The sequence below is a fragment of the Fulmarus glacialis genome, unplaced genomic scaffold (assembly GCF_000690835.1).
Source record: "Fulmarus glacialis isolate BGI_N327 unplaced genomic scaffold, ASM69083v1 scaffold3742, whole genome shotgun sequence".
Classification (NCBI taxonomy): Eukaryota; Metazoa; Chordata; class Aves; order Procellariiformes; family Procellariidae; genus Fulmarus; species Fulmarus glacialis.
In genome coordinates, this window is record NW_009198281.1 from 43,370 (window position 1) to 57,903 (window position 14,534).

A 14,534-nucleotide genomic window follows, 5' to 3' on the forward strand; every position below is an offset into this window, starting at 1 on the left:
ACTGAGCACTAAGCATTCTTTCTTACCCTCAGATATGGAAGCCTAGGGAATAAAAGGCAGGTTTTGAAATTGTGTGCACTATAAATTCTGCATCTGTGTAGGCAGGTATGGTGGAAAAAGCCATTCTAGCCCCCGCCTCCTTTCCACACCACACAGTAAGGGATGTCCTTAGCGAGAGCTGAGAAGGGAAAAATGGAGGAACAAACCGGTTAAGTCTGCACAGGCTCCTTCTGCAAGTCCAACAGATTTGGGAGGAAGGGGTAGCAAACCAGGTTAGAAAAGAGGACCCCAGTTTTCCATCCTTTGCAGCATAAGTATATTTGACTCCAGGAGAGAAATGGGTACTGGATGGTCACGAAGAGGTCATACCATGGATTAGAACATATGGATTCCACTGGCTCCAGGATCTCCCAACTTCTGTTTCCTCTGCTCTTTGAAAACATGAATCCAAGTGGGATATCCCTACCTACAGTTGAACCACAGACGAGGGGATCCATCTTTCCAGATCTGCACAGGTCCTGGCCTTGCCATCTGTAATGGGAATAAATCCCCTGCCCCAGGTTTGTAGGGCATTCGAACTGCAAGATTTTCTCATGGTTCTTACCCTTATTGTTCTGCAAATGTCTGGTGGTTTAATTTGAGTGTTTGACTGAATGTTCCACACATTTCATTATATCTACAGACCTGAAATACTCTTATATTAACATGTATCAGCAATTACATTGCTGTTTACAATTAACATATGAACTGTTATACTTAACATTCATAGGGTTTGTCTTGCTGTAAGGGAAGGTCCAAGGTATCATTAAAAACTTAAAAACACTTGGAATACTAGAGATCTGTGAATTCCTTTTATAACTACAAGGCAGGGACTCATTGCTTTGTATTTCAACCTCAGACCTGTTTCTGGTGGAACCTTAACAGTGGTCTCTGTTACCTCCTGTACTAAATCAAAATGTGATTTTGCAGCCAGATGTCAGGTACAAAATGGGGCTCAAAAGAAATATGGGAACAAATCCAAAGCACACTCACGTTTCCTTATTCTTTTTTCTCTGTTCCTTCCCAGCTAGGCTGAGATAACTGTGAAACATGCAGCTGACAGAGTTAAAGATTTACGGCTGTGAGAAAGACACCAAGAAAACACACGAGCGTCTCTGAAACAGCAGAGTAAACCCCCAAGTGTTTGCGTGTATCTATGTGCACAGGATATTTTTACATGGATGTATGACTGAATCAGTCATTTCCAAGAAAGCAGATAGTTTAGCAGTTAGAACAATAGTCTATTGAAGTTTCATATGTTTAAACAGATTAGAAAACAATACAAAGGAATAATTTCATTATCACTGAAATGCAGCAGCCATCCCTTGAGAGAGATACAACAGCAATAGATACCACAGGACATCTCATTTTAGGATTAAACACTGAAACTTTGGGAAAGAATTTAAGAGAGATTGAACAGGATTTAGGGACATGCAATAACTGCCTGTATTAAGGGCACTGGCTCTTAAATGTCTCTTTTGCAGACACCTCAGCTCCAGTCCTGAGTCCGCCCAGTGCTGCCTTATCTCATGGAATTGCAGCCCTAAGTGCTGCAATATCATATAAACAAGAGATAGTCTTTGTCATTGAATGGATATGGCTCCGGGACGAGAGAGTGTCCTGCAAACAGATTTCCCCAATGTCACAGAACAGGTTTGTCAATTCCCAATAAACAGTAGAGTCACTGTTACACATGGGCAACCCAGGAGAGGGTGTCCATTGGTTAGATAAAACCTCAATAATTAATTAGCCTCCAACCACTAGCAGAGCACTGATGAGGCTGGTTGCTCTTTAGATAATACTATCCATCACTGGCTTGCTTACAGTGCCTTTCACAACTGGGGCTGCTTAGTCATGTCAGTCATAAACACAGACTACGCCCATGTGGATGACTATCACAAAGTTCAGCTTCTTCCTTCCTCTCCTTGCCTCCACCCAGCATCCCAAAACAGGCTGCAGAGGAGGCTCCACAGTCTGAGAATTCTGGATCCACTATTTCACATCAGCCAGCGCAAAGCCACCTCATGCTGCAATTCCTCTGTCCTTGCTTCTCTCTGAGACACATATTACAGAGGATCAAGGTGGCCTCAGTTTATAATAGCCAGTAGGACACTATGTGCTTTGTTCCATTCATGAAAGCCCAGGGCTTTGTTCTTTCATGAAGACTTACCATATTCTTCCTGACCCTACAATAACCCAGCATTCTGAGCAGAAGCATCTAACCTCTCCTCTGGCATAGTTGGCAGAATGAGGACAACAAGCACTTCTCTCCTTTGGTTTAATCCACTCTAGGACAAATAAGTAATCACATGGCCTTTCCTCCTGGAGTTAATCAATTTTCTGTTGACATATTTTGTCTATAATTTCTGCTCTGAAAATTCTCACTTTAAGAGCTTTATAAGAGGGACATACATCTGGTTTGACTTGAAACATTTTTGTGATTGCATTTCATATTTCACTGGAATAATTTTCTCCTATCCCCAAGGTGGTTTTGCTGAAAGATTTTCACCCTTAAACTTTTTCAGTGTAAACCTTAAACAAAGCAAATGTAACCAAGCCTAGAGAAAATACGGTGCAGGATTAACAGCACTGCATCTGTTTAAAATCTCTCACATCAAGTTGTACAACTCTCAAAGGCTGGCTGTGTTACCTGGGTTCTCTTGATTTTGTTGATCCTGCTAAAATTTTACAGTGATATCCCATGCCAATTTGCATTAAACTTGCCCAGCAATTGCGTCATTACAAAAATTTGCTGACAGCTCCGTTTAACATCCTGGAAATGTTCCAATATGTTTTGTCTAAACTTGAGTTAATCCGGAGCATATGGTTCTTTGCAAAACCAAATTATCATCTTTGAAATGAATTCTGCGTTGTGATTTTTAGTTTCCCCATGAGCAAAACCTTTATCTGCATTTACATGTCTTTAAAGAATTTGAAGACAATTGAGTAAGTTTGTACCCAGGAAGCTAAACACAGAAAACTAAGAATTTATGTACTGCAAAAGCACAAAGGCAAGACAAAACACGGCCCTGATATGCCATGATAGCTGTGGTTACCTGCTTGCATTGGAGGAATCCATTGGTGCATGGTATACACTCTCGGTGATTCTTTGGTGCAGTTGACTTGCTTCTGTTAAAGAAAAAGTAAAAAGAAATTGCTCCAAATTGTGTAAGTTGCTTCCTTGTTTGCATAGAAGGTGGGAGAGAGAGAAATAGGAGAGGAGAGATTTTGACTGCTGCTGCAATCAAAATGGAATACTCCTACTTGAAGAGAAAGGCATCTGGTGATATTAAAGGCTGAAAACTTAGCTCACCCAAACAGCTCTTCTACCCATATTTTGTCAGTGCAGAAGAAATTTCTTCCCCTACCACCTTCTCTTTCCTCTGTACCTCTTACTAGCTCACTGCACAACTTCAATTTAGGGAACGGACATATTGGCATTTTTCCCAGAATACAAGTTTTGTGGCTCACATCTTTTTCTGGATTTAGCGACACATGTACATCAGCCCTTTTGCACACACAGCCATCTAGTAGAAAATATCCCCATCCCTCTGAAGAATGCTTTTGCTCAGCATCCTGGCCAACAGCAATAATAAAATGTTACTCGGATGCCATTTGTTCACTCTTTTTGCATGGCTACAAGGTAGCAACAGACTCATTTGTACCTATGTCCAGTAACTGCTGAGTGGAGAAAGATGATAAGAAAGATGCTGACAACCTGGTTTTCAGGGCCAGGAAAGTCAGACACCGAGAAGTGAGGAGGCAACGGAAGGAGCTGCTTTCAAACTCTCAGATTGCTGAGATCCTGGGGCTATTTCACTCTGGAAGAAGATGAAGCTCCAGTCAACAAAAGGAGAACAGACAAAGGGACAGGGGCAGCACCGGAAGATTAAAATTAACGAAGTCTTTTGTGGGTGGGAATGCTGGGAGAAAGGAGTACTCTGGGTGGGGAGTCGGAAGTAGCTCCTTTCCTGGTTTTGGCAACTGATTCACAGCCTTGCACAAATCTCTTAAGCTGCCTCTCTAACTCCTTTGCCTGCAAGAGGCAGTTATGCTCTTTGGGATCGACAGATCAAGATGTTACCCAAAGCCTTGTTAGCATTCCATGCTCACTGCAGTATACGATAGGGGGTGTATATACACTAAGTGTTTGGACATTAATGACCCATACGTTAAACTATTTATCACATACCTTTGGCCACCTTCTTTGCCCTTTACTCACTCATTCATCTCAGCTGGTTCCTTCCAACATTCCAACCCCCTGTGCAACTCCTAACAACAGTCATTAAAAACAGCCCAGACAAACAAATGTCTCCCTCTTCCTTCTCTCATTACAATGCACAGTTGGAGAAATATCCAGTCTTGGATTAAGCATGAAATAAGGCCTCTTCTTTCATGAGTCATTGGAAGTACAAACAACTATTTAAAACCACAGGACAAAGCATTTGCTTCCTGCTGTCAGTATTGTAATAAGGGCTTTGATTCATGTGATCATTTGGGAAAAACTCTTCCCCCTCAAAGGGAAGAGTTGCAATAGCATATAAGATACAATTTTTGCCCTCTGGCTGCTGTTCTGCTGGATTCACAATGAAGAAAAGCTTGACTTTGCTCATAGAGTAGGATGAAAGTCATCCTTGGATGTTCTCAAGACCAATCTGGATAAAGTCTTGAGCAACCTGGTTTGACCAATAACTGACTCTGCTTTGAGTAGGACGTTTGACTATGATGTCCTGAGGTCCCTTGAAACCTGAAATATTCTAGGATCCTATGATCTTAAGACAAAACAATAAAGAATATAAAAATGTAAATGTTTTCAAAAACTTTCAGTCTTGATCCCTGCATAGTTTTGTCTGGAAAACGCATAGTAACTCTAGCATACAGGTCTCGTATGCTACAAAGATTCACAAATGCTCATCTGGGTGACATACAAGCTTCATTTTCTTCACCTAGAAACACACATGGAGGATTAGCACTCTATCCTATTAAACACATACATTTTCTCCATAAACTACTCTACTCTTCCGCGGTAGGCTAAGTAAAGCCAGCTTTTATACTTCAGAAGTATTACAAACCATATCAAAGAGTCCCTAGATCAAGTCCTGAAACTGCACTGATAAGAATCTTGAGTTCTTTCCTCAGCAGTTCCTGCTAAGAATAAAAAGGAGAGAGGATGAAGACAAGAATAGCAACAAAAGACCTGAGTAGTAAGCGTTGTAAATAAGTATATTGTTATGGGTTGGATTAAATTGCTGAGGCTAATGTGCATAGTTGTTTCCCTCCACTTAGGGAGGTTGTAAGAACTCATTGTCTTTGTGAAACAGACAGTTAAAATAAAGGTGACCTCTAAAGTTAAAGCACAGGCACAGGTTTCCACCTACGACAAAGTCTGCTTAGGAATCTGAAGGATATGGGTGGAGAGGCTTTGCTTGCATTGCTTTAAAAAGAGGTGTGTGTATGAGAGAAGCAGCAAGTGACAGGTCAAGGTAAGAAGCAATGCCAGGGCCCTGGAAAAGTCTGTATTGGACACAGCTATGTTTTTTTGTCCTAAGAGAACCTGAAAAAATGGCTTTTAAGACTCTGTACATTGTTGTTCAAAAATAGAATAGTGTCTTAGATAGCTTTCATCACTATGTTTTCTTACCATCTGGAATAACCTAACTGAATTTTGTCTGTCTTGGGTTCAATATCTTACATAAAAAAGGGTGTAATTATTTTAGGCGCTTATGAGGCTTCAATCATTCACATGTTGAGCATGTCACATATCACCTTCATAGTGACATCTCTGTGAGAGGGTTTACAGGGAGGTCACTAAGATAAAAAGATGGGATAACTGACTGACATTTAAAACACAAGGCAGGTGACTAGATTTAAAATAAAAACCCACAAAAAACCACACAAAGCAAAACAAACAATAGGACAGGAAGGAACAGTTGCGGTGTCTGGTCACGTATACGGAAGGAGATCTTTTGTGTCAGGTCTGTGAGAAGGCACAAAGTGAAGACTAGGACCCCATCTCCTTACATGCTGATGTTTCTAGGGTTGCAGCTTGAGTCGGAGAACAGATGAAAATCATGTTCCTCGGACTAACTGTGAACAGAATAATTATTCCATTTCTAAAGTTCTAAGAAGTTTTCTTTGATCAGGACAAGGGTTTAAATCCCAGCAATGCTGCAACCACCCAACTGATCCTCACATAGAAGATCTGCTCTTGCCGATTTCACTGGTGGTACTGGACGGCACTGTAACTCATCCCAGCTCCATATTGTCACACACAGCTACAGAAGAAAGGCAACATTACCAGATCTCGCTCTGTGTGTCCTACCTCTACATGCTTCCAGTTGTCCTGTCAGGACTTTGCGAATCTCTGAAATCCAGGTGTTTTTCAGCTCAACAGAAGATGCCTGAGAACACAAGAGGAAAAGGCAAACTAGATCTAGTTAAAGCATGCTGCCAATCACTTGGCTCCCCTGACCTACATTTGCTCTCGATTTTCCCAAGGAACACTGTGGCCAGCTTTGAGCAAAGCAGAGGATGCTCTTCAAGATGCAAAAGCTACCATGAATCTAAGGTCCTGTCCTTGCTTTTCTGTCCAGTGTTCCAAGTAATTTTCCACTACTTTTTTTCCTCTTTTACCCAAAATTGTGACCATTTTCACAATGATAAATTGATAATTTCAGTGGCAACACAACAATGAAGCTTCCAATGGCTGTTGTTTCTTGAGTGTACAGGACAGTGAAAGTCATGATACTGAAAAATTTCTTAAAAACAATTCAATTGAAAGGAAGTATAGTCCTTGGAAAAAAAGGATTGTTGTTACCTGAATGATATAGACCTCTTCTCTGCCATTATACCAGATCTCAAACTTCTTGTTGTCCCCTTTTACATTTTCTGTAATGCCCACAGTGCTCATCTGTTTCAAAATAGAAAAGAAGCAGCTGAAATCTGGAAAATGTCAATAGTCTTTAAAATCTTTATCCTCTGAGAAGCATTTTTAAAAGGCTGCATTCACTTCTGCACCTTAGGGAGGCATTAAAAGTAAATTCAGAACATGTTGTTTCTCAACATCTAATTTGTCATTCATCTTTTTGACTGTTATAGGAAAAATAAAAAAAAAATGCTCAAAAGTAACACAAGCTAATGTCTGATAATGAGTTTATCCTCTTTGCTTTTTTTGCTTGAACTGTGGGTCAGTTTTCAATCCTATCCTGGCTCTTGTCCACCTATACAAATTTTCAGTTTGAGGAAGATGGTATTTTCAACTTGCCATCACTGACCGGTTGAGATGGGAGAAGAAGAGGGATGGCTTTGTGAGTTTTAATGACTCATCTGCAAATCCAGGCAACGCAAAAAATTTGGTATAGTTTCAGGAAAATTAAAAAAAGAGGTGAACAAGGAGCTAAGTGCCTAACTAGGCAAGACAAACAAGGAACTGAAGAAAATAATTCTAGATTTTTTAAATGATAGATTCTTAACCACAATTTTGAAGTCCAGCTGATACTATACTTACCAGCTTCCCATCTTCTTCCTGTATTTGTTCATCCCCCTTGTTCTGATTTGCCTCAGCATTAGATTTGAAGATTTAAACAGCTTTTGTTATGTCATCATTCAAAGAAACTTCAAACGTTTATACAAATTGGTTCACTCCTTGAACCAGGTTCTGTTACAATTCCTGTCTGGTTACCCTGTAATAAGTTTGCAGCATTACACTTGATGACCCATGTTAGTTCTCTGAACTCACAAGTGTCACACCAATGTGCTTAAAGGGAAAATTTGGCCTACTTGTGAATCTCATCTTAACAGAAAATATCCTGACTCATATCTGGAAATGTCACTCTTGCAAATAAAAGGGCACTTCTACTGCACTGTGATTCATCTGTAGCTATTATTGTCACCGAATATATCTGCTCAACTGATGTCAATAGTAAAACTCACAACAGAACTGAACTTGGAGAATGCTTATAGGCAGAACAATGAAAAATGCAGGTCCATTCAAGTCTTGCTCCTCTTTATAGGACGCTGAGCAAGAACACACAAGGTGCCCGTTTGTATCAAGTTGCAAAACCAAGGTTCATGTCTGGAGTTGCAGGACATACGGCTAGGTCTGTCTCCAGATCAAAACTAAATGGGAGCTTTCATTTACTCAGGGTTGCAAGATAGCTCCAGGTATGTGTACCTTCTTCAAGTCTCCACATGGAAACATTCCCATGTTGTGAGAACGCCAGATTTATTCCTCTTTCCCACCATTACTACATTTATTACCTTTAACGAATTTTTAAAGCTGTATGAAGCCGTCTTTTCATGGCCATCTGTGTTCTCCTCCCGTTTCTTGCAAAAAAGTAGCATCTTTGTATAGAGGAAGAGGTGTCTCTGCATCGGTTTGAATCTAGCCAAGTCCTTCACCTTGTTGTGCCCCTTCTTGTGGTCAGTCCACACATTGAAGGAACCTTGCATCAACAGCTTGCCAAGCTCACTGACATCCCCCTAGCAAGCAAGGAAATGAGAGAGTGTACATCACGTTCAAACTAGGGTAATCCCAGGCACAGTTCTTTCCTCTAGTGGTGTTTAAAATTCCAGGCTGAGGCATGTGTCCAGGCATCCCTTGTGTTGGAGAGTGGACATGTTACAGCTGGAATCCCATCTGCACATGTCTCCTTGCTAAACCTGTATGGTTTCTTCATATAACTATTAACCTATTGTTTTTCATGTCCATAATTCTCAGCTTGTCTCCTCATTCATAGTTAGTGTCTAAGGTCTGTCTCAGGACCATTTTGGATCTGACACACAGGCTGTCCCCTCTGATAACCTCAGAGGAAGCATTTTCTGACAAGAACTGGGTTTCAAGACTCCTGACTCCAAGGCAGTATGAAGGCCCACTGCTGTCCAGATATCCAAGCAAAGGCCTTGGCTCTGAAAGATCTAGGTTCGGTTTCTGCTCTGCTACGAGCTGCTTCTATCCCTGGGCAAAACCTTGAAAGATGCTTAGATGTCTGAAGACAACAGATTGGTGCCTAGAGGTATGTAGGTGTGTAATTCCCTCCTATTGTAAAATAGTCTTTAAAAGCTTTGTCAATAGTTTCTTGGCTTACCATCCGCAAACTACGCAATGCTGCACAGCCTTGGGCAAAGAGGGAGTAAATGCATCAAGGAGCCATAAAAGTACCTGAGGGAGAAGGAAACTACGCAGGAACCGACCTTTCTAAGTTAAAGCCCTTCTCTGAGGACCACTGATGGGTAAATACTTCAGCTGATACAAATATTTGGCTCAGATGCCACCAGCACAAACATTTATACCACAGTTCAGTACTAAAGATTGTAGCAATGTGTGGATAGAAGACATGGCAACATCTATATGGTAATGGGCCTCAACAAATAATGATTAACATAATTATCCTAGCAGCAAGTTTTTCTAGGAGTGCTTTGTATAATAAGTTGAGGGAATAAGCTCAGTGCATTATTAAAGTACTTATTTTCAATATTTGTATGTTCTGTTGATTATAAGGTGAAGATGTTGGCTCCAAGTGGGAATGTCTGATTTCTTAAACTACAGATTGCAACCTGTTCTCCCTCTCACTTCCCATCCTCTACCCTAGATCCAACTGCAAAACCAAGGTTTGATTAGGTACTTTTCCACTCCATATTAGGGTATTATTAGATTCTCCAAAGCATTCAAAAAACCTCAGTAATTTCTATAAGTCTTTCATCTCTAATATATAGAGTTGGATTTTTTTATTTGTGCATACAGGACTGTGTGTGTTTCTGTTTATATGTGCATGTGGGTGTAAACTGCAAGCCTGTGAAAAGCATATTGATGAGATGTAAAGCTAAATAAAAAAACCCAAACAAACATATTTTTTACATAGTTCTGACAATGGTGAGAGGATTCTGCCACTCCAGGCACTGTTCAATGTGACACTGAGATCCAGAAGCTCAGTTTAACTCTTGTGATAGGTCCGTCCTTTCAATCTTGGATCTCGGATTGGGATTATAGCAAGTGAAGTGGGACGCTACCAGTGCGGAGAGAAAGAGGATGGACAGGGGTGGCAGTCTGCAGCAATCCCACAAAAGACTTTGAATATTAGCCCACAAGCCCTGGACACTCTCTTCAGTGTGGGCAGCAAATAGAGAGGAGAACACTGTTTCTCGTAACTTGTGCTAGGGACAGCAATATTTTTTCCTAAAGGAAGTTTATTTAAAATGGAGGATTTGATTGCTATCTCAAATATAATTATTCCCTCTTAGAACAATACACCGTCTCTCATGTTTATGGAAGATGAGAGATACCTATGAATGGCTTCATTGCTGCATAACTCATGGACAAACTACCCAGGCCAGATTGTATACAAATGTTAGGATGATCGTAGGAAACCTCTCTAAAACTTCTGCTCTCCAAGCTTTACTCTACTTTTTTTGTGGCTTTGCCTAAAAATAAAAAAAAACCAAAACCAACTCCAAACTTACATGTTAGCAATTTCTTACACAAGGGTTCAGCTCCTCAAGTCTGCATGTGCACACGTCCAAGAAGCAGAATATCCTATGCAATTAGGAGCATTCATGAGCTGCCACAAAACCTGCTTTTCTGCTGGCATAACATCCTTCTCTGAAAGGTGTTCTAGGCAAGTATTTCTACCATGCCTGTGTGGGAAAGACTCCACAAGATGGGGTGCAGTTTCATGAGCTATGGGAGGTGTTTATTTGGCATCACAGCTGAGCACCTGGGACAGGTGGAACGGGGAAAAGAAATTATTGAGTTCATCCTCTTTCACCCCATTTAATAATCATGTAACAAATCATCTCAGGAATGCTGTCAGCATTGGGCTACACAGCAGCCATGTTCCACTTTGTCATGTCTTTCAGTTCAGCTAACAAAGCAGAGGCAAAAATCTAGTCCTTGGAGCTATATCTGGCACTACATGGAAGGCTGGCAAATTCAAAAGTAGAAGCTGAAAAGCTCTGTTGAATTCCTGAGTACAAAACTACTCTGAGATTTGAAAGTAAGGAATAGGCAAAAGGATGACCTCAACATTTATATGGATAGGAATCTGGATAGATCCCCTCTGCTCAGAATAGTATGTTACCTTTCTTGGAGAAGCTCTTCTGCCCCTCCCTTACAGAACTGCTTAAAAACAGATTTTTGTGAAATTGCTGTAACTACATATATTTAAACAGGGAAACACAGGAGGAAAGCTACCTTTCTCTTTGGGGATGAAACCGAAACAGTGGAACACAGAGTAACTCTTCCCACTGTGGTGGTGCATTCCTTCCCCCCTTTCCCTTTTTCCAGGGTCACTCTAAGACCTCAGAAATTCCTGATATACTTTGGCCCTCCTGTAATGAGTCGGGCAGTGAAGCGTCCCTTGACTGCTCCCAGAACTCCTACATGGCCAAAATTAAGAACCGCACTGGCCGTACCAGGACTTTCGCTACTCAACCCAGGTGGGGTCCGAGGTTGGGAATAATCCGTCATTTCCCTGACACCCTTATCAGAGTTGTATCTCAAGTAGAATGGCACTATTGTTAATGAGGTCTTCCAAATTGTCACGGATGACTACAGCCAATCATCTAACGAACCTTTAAACAGTGGTCCTCAGTGAGACCCTTTGAGCTCTCCCGGATCGCAGCGGGCTGTGCCCAGAATCTCCCTCTGAGTGGGACGCTTTTCACAGTTCGCAAACTCTCGAGTTTGTGAGACCTGGAGGATCACCGAGACTTGGGCTGAAACACTCCTCGCGGCTCAACTCTTCGCCCGTCGGGAAATGCCAAGGCATTTAGTGTGAGTATTTCACGGGACTAGAGGGGAATTTTTAACAGGTATACCTTTATAAATTAGCTAACTCTAGATAAATATATCTAGCTTTAGGCCTTCATAAACTTATCTAGCTTTGTTACCATATTCATATTTTTATATACATATATTGATTGATCTAGATCAATTTTGCACATTTATGTGTGTAACCACTAACAAGTATCATTTGTAGCTCAATTGTTTTAGTATTTGTAGAAAAACTTGACTAACTCCTTTTTGTAGCTCCCAAATTGATTAATGCTGAAGTATTGTCGGACTCTCAGTTGCTGCTAAACACCCTTAACCCTTTAGTTATAAACCATTGCCCAGGTGTGAGACTAAGGGTAGATCCAGCCGCACCTAGACACCTCTCTGAGAAGGAGTTCAGAGAGCAAGGGGGGTCTACTCTGAACCTTGTGACCCAACGGGAAGGCCTCCTTATCCCTTTGATATTAGACACAAACCATTGTCTTGTCTGAGACTAAGATTGGATCCAGCCAGGTCTTCTCCAAACCTTGTGTCTCAATGGGAGGGTCTCCTTCACCCTTTTATCCTCAATCTCTGTACAAATCATTCCAACACAACTCTGACACGATTTTCTCTGTATATACTTAATCCATGTAATGAGTAATAGAGTGAACCTTGCCATGGAATTCTGTTGTCATGTTTCTATAAAATTCTATTAAAATCACCTTTTGCCAATATCTTTGTCAGTGATCTTTAAAGCGGCCTTAAAACTAAGGCCGTGACACCCACCCACACAGTCAGTATAGACCCTAGCGCTTTCTCGAGAAGTCACATTCTGCACAAAATACTGCTTTTCCAGTGTCCAGACTAAACACTGTTACTCTACTCTAGTGAACCCAGATTCTCAGTACATTTTTTTTCTCTCGACATTTTCACCCTGCAACTATTTCAAAATGGGCAACCACATCACCCTCAGGCTCATTTTGCCGGATGTGTTTCTCTTTTATGTGTCAATCACTTCCACTTCTCACTTAAGAGCTCATTTTACGTAGGCAACACTAGTTCTTGAAAGCCATATGACTTCAATGGAGCTTCAGCAGAGAGATACATACATTTGTGGCCTTTGATTTGTACTGTGGTTGTTATTTCACGTTTCAGATAATGAGTTTGCCAGTCACTGGAATGGATTCTATCACCCACTTTAAATGGAAGCCAAATTTTCCTCCCTAAGTGCAAAAGATTTGGAAACACTTGAGTTGCATAGCGGTCACAAAGTTTCAGCAAATTTCTTACGTTATGTCTGTCACACTTGCTACCTCTCACCTACAAATGAGTTTTGGGTGTGATTACTCAGAAGGACTGCATTTGTCCCACTTCCTTCCTACATTCACACCCCCACCTCCATGTGACAGGTATGTTGACATGTATTTTTGGTCACCACAACATGCCACTGAGTGGCATCCTTCAAGAATGTGGCACAGGCTCCTGCAAAGTGTACCAGCCATGGGCACAGCATGATCAACGATGAGAGAAACACTGGATGGGTCAAAAGTAAGAGTAAGAGTAAGAGTAACAGCAGCAAATAATACCTCATATCCTGTGATTGCTATCTGGTGCATGGAGTCATTTACTGATTTGATGATATCAAGCATTGTGGCCAGGGCTTCTTCCAATTCAGCAGTACCCTCTGAATTCTTGCTGCACTTCAGCATTTCCTGATTAAAAAAAGATATGAAAACTACTTGAAAACTTTTTATACCAGAAGCCACGATAAGACAATCCTCCATGAAATTTGCACTGCATAGACAAAGTAGTGGAACTACAGGGAAAAAAAAGAAAACAAACAAACAAACAAACAAACCCACAAAACCAAAAAGAAAACAGGGGATTCATCAGGATTGTCATTGAGGATGTACATTTTGACCTTTTGGACATTTTCAAGTTTTATGGGTTCATTTAAGATGAGACAGGACCATTCTGACATATTTACAATGAACTTTTTGCATGTCACAGAATTACATCCAGGTTCTTTTTTACTCCACATCTGCTAGAAAAGAAACTCAATCTTAATATAATGTTTTCAGGTATTAGAGAATTCACCATTTCCCTTTGCAATTTGTTCCACAAGGTACTTATTACCACTGTTAAAAAAATAAATTCATTTCTAGTCTGAATTTGGCAGGTTTGACATTCCACTCATCAGGTCTTAGCAAGCTCTTGTCACATAAAGAAATTCCGCATGGGAAGAAGTCATTTCCTGTGTAGACGCTTGTAGACTTATGGTCAAATCATCTCACAAATCTCTTGACCTTAAATTAAATGAGACTTTTTTTAATCTGCAAGACAGGTTTTTCAGCTGTTAATTTTTTTGAGGGGGGGAAATAGGCCAGATTACTATAAATCTTTCTCACCTCTTAATCTCTACCTTTGCACTACAATCTACAGATCCACATTTGCAAATTTGAAAACCTTTTTTGAGAGAGAGTAATTTTGAAGAACAATGCTGACCTCTAGCAAAAATTCATCAAACATTATATTTTGCTTGAAATAAGGGAAGTTATTCCATCCTCCAACCCTTGCCAAGGAACAAGAGACAAAGTTCTGGACAAGTTAAGAAGCATGTGCCCAAAGCAAAGAAACAAACAAAACCTTTTGAGGGCTCAATTTCTGTAATCGCTTCACATACAGAGATCCTATTTAGAGTTCCAAATATTTAGGGCCAACTAGTTACATAGCCCAGTACAGT

General features: G+C 40.7%; 1 protein-coding gene across 1 annotated transcript in view; it reads right to left on the bottom strand.

Moving 5' to 3' along the window:
* The window catches only part of LOC104073145 (guanine nucleotide exchange factor DBS-like), a gene marked incomplete at its 5' end in the record, with an annotated part of 31,198 nt that extends 17,695 nt beyond the window's left edge, over positions 1–13,503 (bottom strand). The window contains 5 exons of the mRNA XM_009572826.1: positions 3,096–3,168; positions 6,362–6,440; positions 6,857–6,949; positions 8,299–8,520; positions 13,378–13,503. Coding sequence (XP_009571121.1) covers positions 3,096–3,168; positions 6,362–6,440; positions 6,857–6,949; positions 8,299–8,520; positions 13,378–13,503 — 593 coding nt within the window. The remainder of the gene's footprint in view (positions 1–3,095; positions 3,169–6,361; positions 6,441–6,856; positions 6,950–8,298; positions 8,521–13,377) is intronic.
* Between the last annotated feature and the right edge of the window lie 1,031 nt (positions 13,504–14,534).